The sequence below is a fragment of the Hypanus sabinus genome, chromosome 9 (assembly GCF_030144855.1).
Source record: "Hypanus sabinus isolate sHypSab1 chromosome 9, sHypSab1.hap1, whole genome shotgun sequence".
Classification (NCBI taxonomy): domain Eukaryota; kingdom Metazoa; phylum Chordata; class Chondrichthyes; order Myliobatiformes; family Dasyatidae; genus Hypanus; species Hypanus sabinus.
The window spans coordinates 133,826,092-133,844,629 of NC_082714.1; the positions used below are offsets into that span (position 1 = coordinate 133,826,092).

Consider the following 18,538-nt stretch of genomic DNA (forward strand, 5'->3'; position numbering starts at 1 on the left):
CCCTAGAACATCCATCACGGGTAAAGCCCTCCCACTATAGAGCTCACATACCGGGAGTTCGGTTGCAGGAAACTGGCATCCATCCTCAAGGATCACCACATCCGTGTCATGCTGTCTTCTTCCAGCTGCCATCAGGAAGGAGGTACAGGAGCCTCAGGACCCACACCCCAGGTTCAGGAACAGTTATTGCCCCTCAGTCACCAGGTGCTTGAACCAGAGGGGAAAATTTCACTCAACTTCACTCACCCCATCACTGAAATGTTCCTACAACCTATGCACTCACTTTCAAGGACTATTCATCTAATGGTCTTTTTTAAAATATTTGCAGTTTGATGTCTTTTGCACATGGGATGTTCAACCGGGTGAGCACGGTGTGCATTGATTGTATGGTGTTTATTATTTGCATCTACAGTGAATGCTTGCTAGAAAATGAATCTCAGGGTTGAATATGCTGACATATATTGTATGCACTCTGATAATAAATTTACTTTGAACTTTGATTTGCTCCTTCCACTTTATCTTCATTCAATCTTGTGTGCACACGTGTATGTACGTATATACCCAGACACACACAGACTCGCACAGACACTCACTCTCTCACAGACACTCTCACACACACAGACACTCACTCTCTCACAGACACTGTCTCACACACAGACACTCACTCTCTCACACACAGACACTCACTCTCTCACAGACACTGTCTCACACACAGACACTCACTCTCTCACAGACACTCACTCTCTCACAGACACTGTCTCACACACAGACACTCACTCTCTCACACACAGACACACTCTCTCACAGACACTGTCTCACACACAGACACTCACTCTCTCACACACAGACACTCACTCTCTCACAGACAGACACTCACTCTCTCACAGACACTGTCTCACACACAGACACTCACTCTCTCACAGACAGACACTCACTCTCTCACAGACAGACACTCACTCTCTCACAGACACTGTCTCACACACAGACACTCACTCTCTCACACACAGACACTCACTCTCTCACAGACACTGTCTCACACACAGACACTCACTCTCTCACACACAGACACTCACTCTCTCACAGACAGACACACTCTCTCACAGACACTGTCTCACACACAGACACTCACTCTCTCACAGACAGACACTCACTCTCTCACAGACACTGTCTCACACACAGACACTCACTCTCTCACACACAGACACTCACTCTCTCAGGCAGACACTCTCTCACGCGCAGACACTCACTCTCGCGCAGACACTCTCTCACGCGCAGACACATTCTCGCACAGACACTCACTCTCACACGCACGAGACTATCTCACATACACAGTCACTCAGACTCTCACGCGCAGACACTCTCGCGCAGACACTCTCGCGCAGACACTGTCACGCACAGACACTCTCTCACGCGCAGACACTCTCGCGCAGACACTGTCACGCACAGACACTCTCTCACGCGCAGACACTCTCTCTCGCGCAGACACTCTCTCACGCGCAGACACTCTCTCTCGCGCAGACACACTCTCTCGCGCAGACACTCTCTCACGCGCAGACACTCACTCACGCGCAGACACTCACTCACGCGCAGACACTCACTCTCTCATAGACACTCACTCTCTCATAGACACTCACTCTCATACGCAGAGACTGTCTCACATACACAGTCACTCAATCTCTCACGCACAGACACTCTCTCTTATGCACAGACACTGTCTCACGCGCACTCACTCTCACGTGCACTCACTCTCTCATGCGCAGACACACTCTCTCACGCGCAGACACTCTCTCTTATGCACAGACACTGTCTCACGCGCACTCACTCTCACGTGCAGACACTCACTCTCTCATGCGCAGACACACTCTCGCATAGACACTCTCTCCCTCGCACAGACACTCTCTCTCTCGCACAGCCACTCACTGTCTCACGCACAGACACTCCCTTGCACAGACACTCTCGCACAGTCTCTCTCTCGCACAGACACTCACTGTCTCACGCGCAGACACTCTCACGTGCACTCACTCTCTCACGCGCAGACACTCACTCTCACGTGCAGACACACTCTCTTACGCGCAGACACTCTCTCTCTCACGCACAGACACTCTCTCTTATGCACAGACACTGTCTCACGCGCACTCACTCTCACGTGCAGACACTCACTCTCTCATGCGCAGACACACTCTCGCATAGACACTCTCTCCCTCGCACAGACACTCTCTCTCTCGCACAGCCACTCACTGTCTCACGCACAGACACTCCCTTGCACAGACACTCTCGCACAGTCTCTCTCTCGCACAGACACTCACTGTCTCACGCGCAGACACTCTCACGTGCACTCACTCTCTCACGCGCAGACACTCACTCTCACGTGCAGACACACTCTCTTACGCGCAGACACTCTCTCTCTCACGCACAGACACTCTCTCTTATGCACAGACAGTCTCACGCGCACTCACTCTCACGTGCAGACACTCACTCTCTCATGCGCAGACACACTCTCTCACGCGCAGACACTCTCTCTTATGCACAGACACTGTCTCACGCGCTCTCACTCTCACGTGCAGACACTCACTCTCTCATGCGCAGACACACTCTCGCACAGACACTCTCTCTCTCGCACAGCCACTCACTGTCTCACGCACAGACACTCCCTTGCACAGACACTCTCGCACAGTCTCTCTCTCGCACAGACACTCACTGTCTCACGCGCAGACACTCTCACGTGCACTCACTCTCTCACGCGCAGACACTCACTCTCACGCGCAGACACACTCTCTTACGTGCAGACACTCACTCTCACGTGCAGACACACTCTCTTACGCGCAGACACTCTCTCTCTCACGCACAGACACTCTCTCTCTCACGCACAGACACTCACTGTCTCACGCGCAGACACTCTCACGTGCACTCACTCTCTCACGCGCAGACACTCACTCTCACGCGCAGACACACTCTCTTACGTGCAGACACTCACTCTCACGTGCAGACACACTCTCTTACGCGCAGACACTCTCTCTCTCACGCACAGACACTCTCTCTCTCACGCACAGACACTCACTTGCACAGACACTCTCTCGCACACTCTCACAGACACTCACTCTCACGCACAGACACTCACTCTTCCACGCGCAGACACTCTCTCTCTCACGCACAGACACTCTCTCGCACAGACACTCACTGTCTCACACGCACAGAGACTGTCTCACATACACAGTCACTCAGACTCTCACACACACTGTCTCACGCACAGACACTCCCTTGCACAGACACTCTCTCGCCCACTCTCTCTCTCGCACAGACACTCACTGTCTCACGCACAGACACTCAGACTCTCACGCACACTCAGACTCTCACGCACAGACACTCAGACTCTCACGCACAGACACTCACACTCTCACGCGCAGACACTCACACTCTCACGCGCAGACACTCACTCTCTCACACAGACACTCTCTCACACACACTCTCACGCACAGACGCTGTCTCTCACACACAGACACTCTCACACACAGGCACTGACTCTCACACGCACAGAGACTGTCTCACATACAGTCACTCAGACTCTCATACACAGACACTCAGACTCTCACGCAGACACTCACTCTCTCACGCACAGACACTGTCTCACACACACAGACATTCACGCACAGACACTCACTCTCTCACTCAGACACTCTCGCACAGATACTCTCACGCACAGACACTGTCTCACGCATAGACACTCACACACAGGCAATCACTCTCTCACACGCACAGAGACTGTCTCACATACACAGTCACTCAGACTCACACACAGACACTGTCTCACGCACACAGACTGTCTCACACACTCTCACACAGACGCAGGGTGGGGTGAGCGAGAAACGTGAAAATGATTGAATGGGTGAAATGATTGACCTATGATGACTGCGTCAGAATATGAATGAACAAGTTTCGGTTCACTCCAGACTACAATAGAGTTTTGTTCCTGTGATCAGTAGCCTTGCAGCAGCCGGCAAATCCATCTGGTTAATCGACCAAACACTTGGTCACGTGTATGGGCTTTGTATAAGTTGGTCAGTCATAACCTGTGAGGATTTGTACCAATAGACTCAATAATTTTTTTTATTGTTTCTGACAGATATACTTTGAAATAACGTTGGAATTGATTGTAGACAATAGGATAGGGAAACCAGAGGTCCATGAGCCAGTCCTCATCAGAGGATCAGAGGTGGAGACGGTCAATAACTTTTAAATTCTTGGGTGACTCTGTCTCAGAGGACCTGTCCTGGACTCATCATATAAATATAATTGCAAAGAAAGCACAAAATTGCCTCTATTTTCTCAGGAATGTCAACAAAAACTTTGGAAAACTTCTACAGGTGTGGTGGGAATTGTGCTGACTGGTTGCATTGCGGCCTGGTATGGGAACACCAATGCTTTCAAGCAGAAAATCCCACAAAAGGTAATGGATTCTGCCCGGTGCATCGCGGGCAAAACCCTCCCAACCATTGAGCACATCTACATGAAACATTGCTGTAGAAAAATAGTATCAGTCATTGAAGGTCCTCACCACCCAGGCCATACTCTTTCCCACTGCTGCCATCAGGTAAAGGGTATAGGTGCCTCAGGACTCGCACCACCAGGTTCAGGAACAGTTACTATCTCTCAACCCTCAGACGCTTGAACATTCTATTTCCGGTGTTCCCACAACCGATGGTCTCACTCTTTATCTTGTTATTTCATACTTGTTAGTTATTGCTATTATTTATATTTGCACTTGCACAGTTTGTTGTTTATTGATCCAGTTTACAGTTATTGTTCTATAGATTTGCTAATAATGATCACAGGGAAAAGAATCTCAGGGTTGTATGTGGTGATAATAAATCTTACTTTGAACTTTGTAACTCTATTTTGTTGTAGTGGCGGCAGCGAGGGCACGTTGGACAAATTATTACCTCCTGTGACCAGTACTCTGTCACCAAGAAAGCGAACCACAAGCCAATGCAAATCTGAGCCACCACTTCTAAGAACAAACAAACGGACAATTTATACGGCAGGACGGCCTCCGTGGTACAATGAACATGGAACTCAGTCCAAAGAAGCATTTGTTATTGGTAAGCACTTGCAGAATTGGGCTTAGAATATTTATGTTTGAAAATATTTTGCAATTGTTGTCACTTAACCTGTATTAGTCCTTGCTGAATACTATTTGGAATCCCAATTGTTGGTTTGATCCTGATAGCCACACCGTAGAAAAAACTAATTTCCCAAAATCAGTTTGAACTTGAAGTAGTTGTTGAAAATATTAGGCGTTTCAGTACCTGTTTGATGCTATTTGACCCAATGATTTCTTCCAGCGACACAAGAGAAACTGCAGATGATGGAAATCTGGATTAACATACATAAGATGCTGGAGGAACTCAACAGGTCAGGCAGCATCTGTAGAGGGGATTCTTGAACCCATCTGGATCCATCTGAGCAGCGATATCCCCTATGTGCTAACCTTCCCTCCTTGCCTTCTCTGTTACTGAAAACTAACTGTCCTGCTGAAGAGTCTCAGCCGAAACATCGGCTGTACTCTTTTCCATAGATGCTGCCTGGCCTGCGGAGTTCCTTCAGCATTCTGTATGTGTTGCTTGGATTTCCAGCATGTGCAGATTCTCTCTTGTTCCTGCTTTTCCCTCTTCCCAGTTCTGTTGAAGGATCCCATATCTGAAACATTAAGCACTTTCTTCTTCGACAAATGCTGCCTGACCTGCTGAGTGCTTTCAATGTTTTCTCCTAGTGTTTAAGGTTTCAGGCCTCTGTGGGTTTCTTTATTTCCCCTGTCTTGCGAAGTTGCCACTGACTGTATTGAAACCTGTGTGGATGAGTGTGTGCCTACAGAAACTTGCTGTACATTCCCAAACCAAAAGCCATGGATGAACCAGGATGTTTGTAGTTTGCAGAGGGCTAGTTCTGTGGCATTCTGTTTGGCCACCCAGGTATGCATAAGAAAACCAGGAATGACTTGTGGAGGACTAGTTCAAGAGCTAAGAACCAATTCTGAGAGGGGTTAGGGGTGACTTCGGATGCATATCAGCTCTGGCATTCCAAGCAAAATCCATGCCTGCAGCATCCGATGACCTTGTGATCTCTGTCTCAGAGGCCAATGTCAGGCTGCCTTTCAAGAGGGTTCGTTAGAGTACCCTTGCAAGGCAGCAGGGCCCAATGGACTACCTGGTAAGGCTCTGAAAACCTCTGCCAACCAACTGGTGGAGTTATTCAAAGACATTTTCAATCTCTTACTGCTACAGTCAAAGTTCCCGCCTGCTCTAAAAGTGCAACTATTATACCAGTGCCCAAGAAGAACTGTGTGAGCTGCCTTAACGACCATCATCCAGGAGCACTCGCATCTATGGTAGTGAAAAGCTTTGAGAGTTTGGTCATGACTAGAGTTAACACCTGCCTCAGGAAGGACCTGGACCCCCTGCAGTTCACCTATTGCCACAGTAGATTGCAGCAGACGCAATCTCAGTGGCTGTCCATGGGGCCTTAGGTCGCCTGGACAATGCAAATACCTATGTCCGGTGTATTCACTATAGCTCAGCACTTCACACAGTCCTGGTCGAAAAGCTACAAAACCTTGGCTTCTTTACCTCCCTCAGCAAGTGGATCCTCGACTTCCTAACCAGAAAACTACAATCTTCACCCCGCTGACAATCAGCATTATCGCAACACAGGGATGTGTGCTTAGCTCACTGCTCTACTCTCTACGCCCGTGACTGTGTGGTGAGGCATAGCTCAAATGCCATCTCTACATTTGCAGATGCTGCAACCATTGTTGAGTTTCAGATGGTGATGAAAGGGCGTACAGGAGTGAGATCTACCAGCTAGTTCACTGGTGTCATTGCAACCTTGCCCTCAACATCAGCAAGGCCAAAGAGCTGATTGTGGACTTCAGGAATGGTAAAATGAGGGAACACGAATCAGTCATCATAGAAAGATCAGAAGTGGAGAGAGTGAACAATTTCAAGTTCATGGGTGTCAATATCTCTGGGGACCTGCAACATATTGTTGGAGCTATAAAGAAGGCAAGACAGTGACTATATTTCACTAACAGTTTGAAGAGATTTGGTTTGTCAACTGAAAGCCTGTACGAATGTACTGTGCAGAGCATTCTGAGTGGCTGCATCACTGTCTGGTATGGCGGTGGGGGGGGGGGGGGGGGGGGGTTACTGTACAAAATTGAATGAGTTGCAGAAACATAAAATTAGTCAGCTCCATCATGGGTACTCACCTCCAGAGTATCCAAAACATCTTTAAGGAGTGATTGTGTTCGGAAGGCGGCGTCCATCATTAAGGATCCTCCCCACCCAGGACGTGCCCTTTTCTCATCAATACCATTGTGAAGGAGGTCCAGAAGTTTCATGGTACACACTTGGCAATTCAGGAACAGCTTCTTCACCCCTGCCATTTAATTTCCAAATGGACATTGAACCCATGAACACTACCTCACTACATTTATTTCTGTTTTTTTGCACTACTTATTTTAGCTTTACTATTTAGTAGACATATATATGTATATACTTAATGTAATAGCTTTTTTTCTCTTAATTTATTTATCATGTATTTCATTGTACTACTGTAGTTCCTGACATATGCCGGTGATATTAAACCTGATTCTGATTCAAAATGCTGGTGGAACGCAGCAGGTCAGGCAGCATCTATAGGGAGAAGCGCTGTCAATGTTTCGGGCCGAGTCCTGACGAAGAGTCCTGACCAGCATTTTGTGTGTGTTGCTTGAATTTCCAACATCTACAGATTTCCTCGTGTTTCCCTGATTCTGATTAGAAGGTTTTGGAGCCATCCCTTCTCCTATTCAAATTGTCTGTGAATCAGAAGGACATTTAGTTTCATGTCAGGCTCATCCAGTACACCAGGCCTCATAGGACCTGCATTTGACAAAATTTCTTTTACCTTCACTTCCTAATTTCAGGCAACATTCAAGCAGTCATGAACTGTAGTGTGTTTAAACTGCTGCATGAAAAGAAAATGTTTAGCATCATGTGATGTATACAGTTATCCCACAAATTTTTTTTAGAATCAGAGTCATGTTTGTTATCACTGGCATAGGTCATGAAACTTGTTGTTGTGTGGAACAATACAGAGCGATAAAGTTCTAATAAGAAATGTAGAAACATAAATTAGTAGTGAGGTAGTGTTCATGGACAGCTCAGAAACCTGATGGCAGAGGGAAAGAAGCTTTTTCTAAAATGTTGAGTGTGCATCATCAGGATCCTGTACCACCTCTTCGATGGTGGTGATGAGAAGGGGACAGGTCTTGGATACCGAGGATCCCTAATGATGGAGACTGCCTTCTTGAAGCATCACTTTTTGAAGACGTCCTTGATGGTAGGGAGGAGTGTGCCCGTGATGGAGCTGGCTGAGTTTACAACCCTCTGCAGTTTTTTTTTCCCGAGCATTGGAGCCTCCATACCAACTAGTCAAGATGCTCTCCGCGGTAAATCTGTAGAAATTTGCTGGTCTTCGGTGACATGCCAAATTTCTTCAAATACCTGATGTAGCTGCTGGCATGCTGTCTTCATTATTGCATCAATATGTTGGAACCATGATAGATCCTTTGATACCCAGGAACTTGAAGCTGCTCTCCTTGCCATTGCTGATCTCTCAATGAGGAACAGTGTGTGTTCTCCTGACTCCCCCTTCCTGAAGTCCGTAATCAGTTCCTTAGTCTTGCTGACGTTGAGTGCAAGGTTGAAGTTGCGACACTACTCATCCAGCCAACAACAGTGTTGCTCATGATTCTGACATTGATTCCCAAGTTTAATGTTTAATTAGAAATGAACAACTCTTTACAGTAGGTTTTTACCTGTTTTCACTTGAATGTAGAAAGTTTAAATATAAAAATATAAAAACCAGGAAGTTCAAGTTTCACTTGATCTTCACACGCTTATTTAAAATAATATGCAAATACAGTAACTAAACGTAAGAATTTATTTGGTTATTTGGGAAGATCTGACCAACAAAGCTTCCATGACAAGCCACAACATTAAACGCTTCTCAGAATTGAGCATTGGATGTCAGAATCAGAACCAGGTTTATAAGCACTGGCATCTGATGTGAAATTTGTTAACTTAGTAGCAGCAGTTCAATGCAATACATAATCTAGAATAGAGAAAAATAAATAAGTAAAATAAACATAAACAAGTAAATCAATTGTGTGTATTGAATAGGTTTTTTAAAAAATGTACAAAAACAGAAATATTGTATATTAAAAAAATTGAGATAGTGTCCAAAGATTCAATATCCACTTAGGAATTGGATGGCAGAGGGGAAGAAGCTGTTTCTGAATCGCTGAGTGTGTGCCTTCAGGCTTCTGTACCTCCTACCTGATGGTAACAGTGAGAAAAGGGCATGCCCTGGGTACTGGAGGTCCTTAATAATGGACACTACCTTTCTGAGACACCACTCCCTGAAGATGTCCTGGGTACTTTGTAGGCTAGTACCCAAGATGGAGCTGACTAGATCCACAACCTTCTGCAGATTCTATCAGTCCTGGGCAGAAGCCCCTCCATACCAGACAGTGATGCAGCCTGTCAGAATGTCACAGTACAACTATAGAAATTTTTGAATGTACTTTTTTGACGTGTCAAATCTCTTCAAACTCCTGATGAAGTATAGCTACTGTCTTGCCTTCTTTATAACTACATCGATATGTTGGGACCTGGTTAGATCCTCAGAGATCTTCACACCCAGGCACCCAGGTATACATTCCTTCATCTTACCCTTCCTGAAGTCCACAATCAGCTCTTTCATTTTACTGCTGTTGAGTGCCAGGTTGTTGCTGTGGCACCACTCCACTAGTCGGCATATCTCACTCCTGTATGCCCTCTCGTCACCACCTGAGATTCCACCAACAATGGTTGTATCGTCAGCAAATTTATAGATGGTATTTGAGCTATGGCTAGCCATACAGTCATGTGTATACAGAGAGTAGAGCAGTGGGCTAAACATCCACCCCTGAGCTGTACCAGTGTTGATCGTCAACGAGAGGAAATGTTATCACCAATCTACACAGATTGGTGAACTTTAAACCAGGAAATTGTTGAAGATAGTCATACATCTTTGCAGCATCAGGTAAAGTCTAAACGGTTTGACAATATACAATTTGCAAAGATGCATCAGAAGAGCTCGGCCACATTTCAAACTCATTTTCAAAGGCATTTCAGGAATTTGAAATAAATGCCTTTCTTTTCCCAAAACAGAAAAAAAAAAACAGACTTCATCGCTTATAGATTATGGTCTCTTAACTAAAAACAGTGATATTTACAAATGTGTTCTGTTGGTGTTACTAATGCAATTAAAGGAAGCAGTATATTTTACAGTAAATGGTGATAAATCATCCACAACACTGTCTTTTTAACATTGTGCAAGATTCTGCTGTTTGTCCTTGGAGAGTGATTGAAAGAAAGTTCTTGAATACAAGCAGATGAAAGCATTTTCCTTACAATCAAAAAAAAGATTGTGCATAGTATTGGCTTCCTGTACAAATCTAATTAACTTTTGGAAGCTTCTAAGTTGAAATATTCATAGTTATCAGTCAATCACATGTTCATAATTTAGAATTGTGGTTAAATATTCCCAAACACTGGTGCTGACGGATGGCAAAGGAAAACCAGGCTTTTTCCAGAATGGCTGAAAGAACAACACAATGACAAGGATCTCGGATATAGGAGGGCATTTTCAGAGATGTAAGAACAAGCGAGGAGTTCTCCAATCAGAACTCAAAGCTGCTTATTCCTTGGATTCTATAGAATGGAATGGGAAGGTTATTACTGTATAAGGAAAATTGTCTTTTCTCAGTGTTTCGGAAAGCTGGCAACTACCTTTTTTCTACATTTTCAGGATTGTGTGGAGGCAGTGCTTCAGGCAAAACTACAGTGGCCAGAAAAATAATAGAAGCTTTGGATGTGCCCTGGGTTGTCCTTCTGTCTGTGGACTCCTTTTACAAGGTACATATATTTATGACTCAGATATTATAGTTATTTCATCAGTTGCTATTGTAGAGAAGGAATTAGTTAATCGGTGAACCATTCAGATAGCAAGCTAAAAGTTAAAGAAGTTTATATTTTGATTCTACTTTGAATTCTCATTGGGACAAGTTGGTCCATTGCCTCCTACTGCTATTCTCAGATTGGAGGAGAAACTCCTCATATTCCACCTGGGTAAACTCCAACCGAATGGCATGAATATTGATTTCTCTTAACTTTCAGTAATTTCTTCCCCTTCCCATCTGTATTTTTCAATTCCTCTTTCCAGCTGTCATCTTAACTCCTTCCTGCTCACCTGCCATCTTGAACTCCTACCCCTCTCCCCAGCTTCTTATTCTGGCTTTCTCCCCACTCCTTTCCAGTCCTGATGGAGGGTTTTCTGCAAGAAACAACATCAGCTGTTTGTTCCTCTCCATAGATACTGCCTGACCTGCTGAGTTCACCTGAGTTACAGAAAAGTTTTCTAGATGATTGTACTTATCTAGTCTTAAGTGTTCTTCTTAATTTTTGTAATTTCTATTATGTGGATATTTACTGAGTTAAATTATAGGTAAAGCATTAGCAATGCATATTTTGTGATTAGTAAACTCAGCACTGAGCTTAAAAGTCTGGAATACTAATTGGTAGTTGTGTATGGGACAAACAAGTGTATCACCCTGTTAACATGCTCACATAGTATTATAAATGTTGTTTCTTCCCTTGCTATGTGTGCTGTACCTATTCCTACAACTATTGCACAATTTAACAAACTTTTATATTTGCACTTAGGTTCTCACAAAAGAACAACAAGAGCGTGCTGCCAACAATGAGTATAATTTTGACCATCCCGATGCTTTTGACTTTGGTCTCATTGTGTATACTCTAAAGAAATTAAAACAAGGGAAAAGTGTAAAAATTCCAGTGTATGATTTTACAACACATTTAAGGAAGAAGGAATGGGTAAGTACAAAGTGTTATGGAAACAATGGACACGGATTAAGAACTAATTGCGGCATTGCCAGTTACATGAGAATTTAGACAAGAATAAAGAAAGGAAATTAAAATTGATAATTCTTGCAAAACATAGACCATCATGTTCCATGTGTTCCATAACAGTAATGGAAAATTTAAAGTATGTAACCAGGAATGAGAGACTTTGGTTACACAGAAATTCTTCCTTTGAATTACTTGGGCTTAATAAACATCAGAGTTCTGAGCAGTTCCTCTTTTCTCTACATTGATTACTATTCCTTCTGTATAAATAACATGTGATTGGCTGAGAAATATAGAGAATTTTTCTACTGGAGCAGTGAAAATGGAAGTCAAATAAAACATTTCAAACCGTTTGAAGGATTTTGTGAAGGAGGACTAATCAGTAATATGGTTCACAAAGTCAGGAATATGACTAAAAGAATTAAAGGGAGATTCGAATTTGTGCAAGATTTTCCTGATTATTGAAGTGTTTATTCTGTATTGTGTTCATTGGAGTAGATGTAATAAAATAAATTGAGTGGAAATTAGATAAATATTCAACTTTTTAATTAAATGTAATGTGATAGAATACAGGCAAATAGCAGGATAAATCCATTAAAGCAAGTATTTTCAGCAGAAGAGTTAGCATCAATACAACCATGGTTTCCTTCTGTGGTATTTATATTAATCCAGGATTTAGGTGCAGATAATAACCCACTTTTGAACTATGTTGAATGGAATCTAAACAGGTTAACTTGTGTCATATTTTTGCAATGAACAGCAACAAAAACATTTTTACATTTATAATTTCCATTTATATAGTCCTGAAATACACTTCACTGTCACTAACTTGTCCAGGTCACTGGTTCTGCTCTGTAGAAACCATTTGGAGTATAGGTATAATCCTCCAGGTATTAAAAAGTGAATCTCCTTCCTTCCCTCTGCACCATACCAAACATATATCATAAAGTCAATAAAAAGCATACATAAATAATTAACACCTGTGACATCAACTATATTTAACAAACTTTCAAATATATATCTAACATCTTACTACTTTGGTTCAGTTAAATATGATTAACAAAGTATGTTATGGTGGAAGGCTCGGACATTGTAGCTTTTATGGTTAAAAGAGAGAATCTGTAGTGTAGAAAAGTTTAGTACTATTTCTATGTTCACTGTTTATGAATTAATTTATCCTTTTGCTACAATGGGATGGAAATTTCAGATGAAGATGTTAAGTATTTTCTACACTAATATTACTAATCTACTTCTATACTTGTCACACCCTTCCATAAACTCAGTTGTGGAATTGGTTAAGGGGGATTTGTTTATGGAGTGAAGGCGAATCAGCAGCAATACCTGATATCATGAACACTGAGCACGAAAGAGACAGATCATTGGCTGATCACTCATTATCACAATAAGAGGGTGTAATTTGGGTGTGGAGGGAAAGTCTGAGGAATGAGGGGAAAGTTCTATTCAGCTGGAATCGTGTATCCATTGATAATTTCATCAGATAAGAATGACAGTCCAATTGATCTAATCAAATCTGATACCTGTAACCACCCTCGATACGTCACCTGAATTAGCCATGTGGTTACAATTATTTCTTTGCTGCTACAAACTGATTTATTTTCTGCTTCCTTTCCTCAGAAAACATTATATGGAGCCAGTGTGATCATATTTGAAGGCATAATGGCTTTTGCTGATAAAGAAGTATTGAAGGTAAGTATCAGTATTTGGGAAAATAGAAAAATGCAACTCATTCTGATCTCCAGTGCGAAATGTACAGTGTAATCCCAGTGTGTGCTCAAAGATATCAGCCCGCTGGCCGTATAAAGTTTTAACTTTGCATTTCGTTGGCATGAAGCTGTTTATGCAGATCCAGCTATCCCAAATCAAGGCAGGATTCTCCCAATGTGTAACGTGGTCAGCAGGTGGGGAAGAGGAGAGATGAGGTCAACTAGAGTGCAATTGTGTGCACACTAAAGCAACACCCTGTGTTGTTGTGGAATCAGCCAGAGTACTTTAGAGACTTCATGGCTTTAAAATCTTTGTCTACGGTCAAACCCCAACATGGTCTTACCCCTTCTGGCCTCTCTGAGAGTGTTCAAACTCTGGTTTCCTCTGAAATCCGTGTACACCTTTAACACTGGCAGGATTTTCAAAACTGGGATCAGCCTTGTATGTAGAGACTTGCTATTGGCAGCAACTTGTATCCCATACCTGCCCTGTCATCTCAGTCAGTTGTTAAGGGGATTAACTGTGCCACAGGGATCATGTGTGCCTTCTGTGCAGATATACGCTCAGTGGAAATTCGAGTAACACACACAAAATGCTGAAGGAACTCAGCAGGCCAGGCTGCATCTATGGAAAAAAAGTAGAGTCAATGTTTTGGGCCGAAACCCTTCAGCAGGGACTGGAGAACAAAATCTAAGGAGTCAATTTAAAAGGTGGAGGCGGGGATAGAGAACACAGTATATTAACCCATCAGACTCACAGGTGAAGTGTCTCCTCATCTGGAAGGACTGTTTATCCATCACCATTGATCTCTCTCCTGTCACTTATCCTTGCAAGCGGAACAAGTGCTATATCTGTCCCTACATCTCCTCCCTCACTACCATCCAAGGCCCTAAACAGTTCTTCCATGTGAGGTGACACTTCACCTGTGAGTCAGTTGGGGTCATGTACTGTGTTCGGTGCTCCTGGTGTGGCCTCCTGTATATCGGGGAGACCTGACATAGATTGGGAAACTACTTCACCGAGCAGCTACGCTCTATCCAACAGAAAAAGCGGGATCTCCCAGTGACCACTCATTTTAATTCCACTTCCCATTCCCATTCCGATATGGCCGCCAATGGCCTCCTCCACCACTGGGATAATGCCACACTTAGGTTGGAGGAATAACACCTTGTATTGCATTTGGGTAGTCAGCAACCTGATGGCATGAACATCGATGTTTCAAACTTCTGGTAATACCTCTCTTCCCCCCACCATTCCCCATCTCCTTTTCCCTCCTTTGCCTCATCTCCTTACGTGCCATCGCCTCCCTCTGGTGCTCCTCTGACCCTTTCTTCTATGGCCTTCTGTCTCTTTCACCAATCAACTTCCCAGCTTTTAACTTCATCCCTCCCCCTCCAGGTTTCACCTATCACCTGGTGTTTCTCTTTCCTCCCCCCACCTTTCAATCTACTCCTCACCTTTTCTCCAGTCCAGCCAAAGGGTTTTGACCTGAAACCTCAACTGTACCGTTTTCCATAGATACTGCCTGGCCTGCTGAGTTCCTCCAGCATTTTATGTGTGTTGCCTCTATTTAATTAACTGGCCAATGAGTGTATAATCCAATTGGTATTTAACAGCAGACACTAAACTAGAATCCAACATTTTATTGTTTTATTTAATATTGTAAATGCTGATTACAGCACCATCTACTGACAAAGTCATCTGCACACTAATAAATTGCGAATAAAAATAATGAAAGCAAAAATAATGATATTTAAGTTCTTGTTCTATTGTACCAAGGTTGTCATCAGCCATTCCTCAAATTGACAGCTTAACTTCCTTTCAATTACAGTACAGAAACACGATATCTGTTCAGTCAAGCCTGAGAACACATACCACCAGGTTCAAGGACAGTTTCTATCTCACTGTTATCAGACTCTTGACTGGACTTGTTGTATGATAACCTAAACTCTTTACTGCACTATCTATCTCATTATGACCCTGCACTTTATCATTTACAGCACTGCTCTTTTTCAGTAGCTTTTGCACCTTATTCAGCATTGTTTTTGGTTTACTTCATTCTACCTCAGTGCATGGTGTATAATTTGATCTGTATGAACAGAACTCAAGGCAGACTTTCCACTCTATCTTTGTACATGACAATAATAAACCCATACCAATTCAACAACTGCAACTCACACCTGCTATCCCCTGTCTGTGCTTTTAAAAATATGTAAATTTAGCATTATCATTTATGAATCTATCAGTATCTGTTGGCTCTATATTGGCTGCATCATGATCCTTAAATATTAGGGAAAGCAGAGTCCAACTTGTAGTCTGCTTAAAGAGGCAGGTTATTGTTGGGTGTAACACATGACCTTAGTTCCCAGTTCAACGTCCATACATGCTGTAAGTCTGAAAATTTGTTAAGTTCCCCTCAGACAGCTGAAATGACAACCTGCAAAGATATTATTGAAGTGTAGCACAGTAAAAAAAAGTAGCACCTGTACCATTCTGCTTTGGGAAGGAATCAAATTAGTTTTATAGTGTTTGGAAAATGTTAGAATCTCATTGTAGATTAGAACCAGTCTGTTAGCACAATATTGATAAATAAACAGATGATTTTTATTTGTGGTGATCAAATTAATCACACAAGTATTTTTTTTGTTATCTCAGCTCCCAAGAATGAATGTCAATATTTGTATTATCCAATTTTCAGATTTCTTGAAAGGTTACATTTTTATTTTCCATACAAGAGATGTATCTTCTAAAAAGCTGGTTTTGTTTGCACAACATGAGCCTGGCTATTTGCTCAAAAGGTTTTTTTGTGGTTGCAGCTGTTGGACATGAAGATCTTTGTAGACACGGATTCAGATATTCGATTGGTACGACGCCTACGCAGAGATATTGCTGAGCGGGGGCGTGACATTGAAGGAGTTATCAAGCAGTACAACAAATTTGTCAAGCCATCATTTGAGCAGTTCATTGAGCCAACAATGCGCCTGGCAGACATAGTTGTTCCACGAGGTAAAATCTATCAGATGCAGCATTATTTTAATGTATGAATTTCTTTAGTGTTCATTGAAAACCACCCTCAAGTTTTTCAATACATATAAAGCTAAATACTAAGTCAGTTAAAATCATGCAGGAATTCCATTATCCTTTTTAATGATATTTTGACAATCATGGTGTGTTAAGTTCTTAAATTTGCAAGTAACTAATTGTTGTCTCCTTTGATCTACTCTCTCATATTATTTCACCTGTGTCAACAGAGTTAAAATAAGTGGGCTAATGCTGGTGTTGATGTGACAGTGATTTTGATAATACCCTGTTGGAAATCATCATCTTTATCAAGTTAGCAGCATTGAAATAAAGGTTGCTGCTGTACATATGGTCACATCAGAAGGCAGTTTAGCAAATGTCAAATACTGAACAAGAAAGGCAGGTGTGCTAGGTAGGCCAACATCTGAGAAAAAGGCATTTTGGAAGCTTTGAGGTAGAACATAATGTCTTAATTGGTTGAAGATGGTGCAACAGGAAATTAGAAAAGAGAAGAGGGACTAGAGGAGGGCTAAGAATTTTTGAAGTTTGGTCACAAACAATTGTCTTGACCTAACAAAGCAGTAGCCTTGATAGAACAGCTTCAGAATCAGGTTTATTATAATATTGAGCCTGTAATATTGCTGAATGTAAATATCCAGCAACTGTACATTGCAAGTATCAACTGCTATATTTTACACACTCTCATATTCAAATAACTGTCTGACTGGTGAAGGATGAACACATTGAAAGCAAAGCTTGGGAAACCCAGTTAAAGATTTCTAAAATTTTTGAAATATAAAAATGAGTTTTTCACCAGCACTTTTACATCAAAATATTTAAACCCTGTCTGTAGGCAACAGGAAGAATGTAGTTGGTTTTAAGTTGAATCTTAATGAAGTTATATCTTGTGACATAATGCAGTCTAGACTTGGAAGTATCCGAGGAAAGGTATACCTGAGGAAGAATTTTGTTTGTGTGTTAAAGTAACATACCAGACCAAACCAAAATCTATTTCAGTATCAAATGGTAAAAGTTAACTCCAACTTCAAATTGACTTGTTAATTTAGTTTTTGAGAGCACTGCATCTGATTGGGAGCTGTGGCATGCAGACCTGAAGATCAGACCTGCAGCCAAGTGATCCTCCAGTCTGCATTTCTGCTGCCTTCCGAACACCACAGTGATGACTACAGAGTAATTGAATAAACCATAATACATCCCTCCTTAATTATGGCAAGAACAAATTTAACTTATCTCCCCGGGTTTTGTATTTGGTTTGCATCCAATTTAAATTTAAATTTTCTTATTAGGGGAGCTGGCAAGAATCTGGAATAAAGAGAATTTTCGAGCCAAGAGTATGTTAGGGGTATTTCACCTATGTCCTTGATCAGAGCAGAAGGTCAGGATCATATCCGAGATCCTTTTATGAAAGACTTTTAATTGTTGCTTTCTGTCCATTTATTGGATATTTCTATTTTAATTGCATGGAGAGATGGAAAAATTCATTCTCAATTCCTATCAGTCCATATCCACTTGCAGTAACCTATTTAAATTGATTGAATTCAGAAAAATGTGTGGAAACTCAGTCATTTTAAATAAAGCTACCGATGTGTCTTTGGCCTCTGGCAATACTTTTTAGATAATATTGATCTATTTTGTTCAATGCAATTTTTGATATATAGTAAATAATTGTTGGTAAAACTGAGTTGCAGGCATTTTCTACCAATGGGAATGCGTGTTCATTAATCATGTGCTTAAAGAATATGTTACATTTAGAGTCTTCTAAC

The 18,538-nt window shown here is 42.3% G+C and overlaps 1 protein-coding gene across 3 annotated transcripts in view; it reads left to right on the plus strand.

Moving 5' to 3' along the window:
• LOC132399825 (uridine-cytidine kinase-like 1) overlaps window positions 1–18,538 on the plus strand; it is a 135,496-nt gene that overhangs the window by 66,656 nt on the left and 50,302 nt on the right. For all 3 annotated transcript variants that reach the window (XM_059980626.1, XM_059980624.1, XM_059980625.1), the window contains exons 2-6: window positions 4,903–5,096; window positions 10,891–10,997; window positions 11,805–11,975; window positions 13,644–13,715; window positions 16,550–16,739. In XM_059980626.1, coding sequence (XP_059836609.1) covers window positions 4,903–5,096; window positions 10,891–10,997; window positions 11,805–11,975; window positions 13,644–13,715; window positions 16,550–16,739 — 734 coding nt within the window. The remainder of the gene's footprint in view (window positions 1–4,902; window positions 5,097–10,890; window positions 10,998–11,804; window positions 11,976–13,643; window positions 13,716–16,549; window positions 16,740–18,538) is intronic.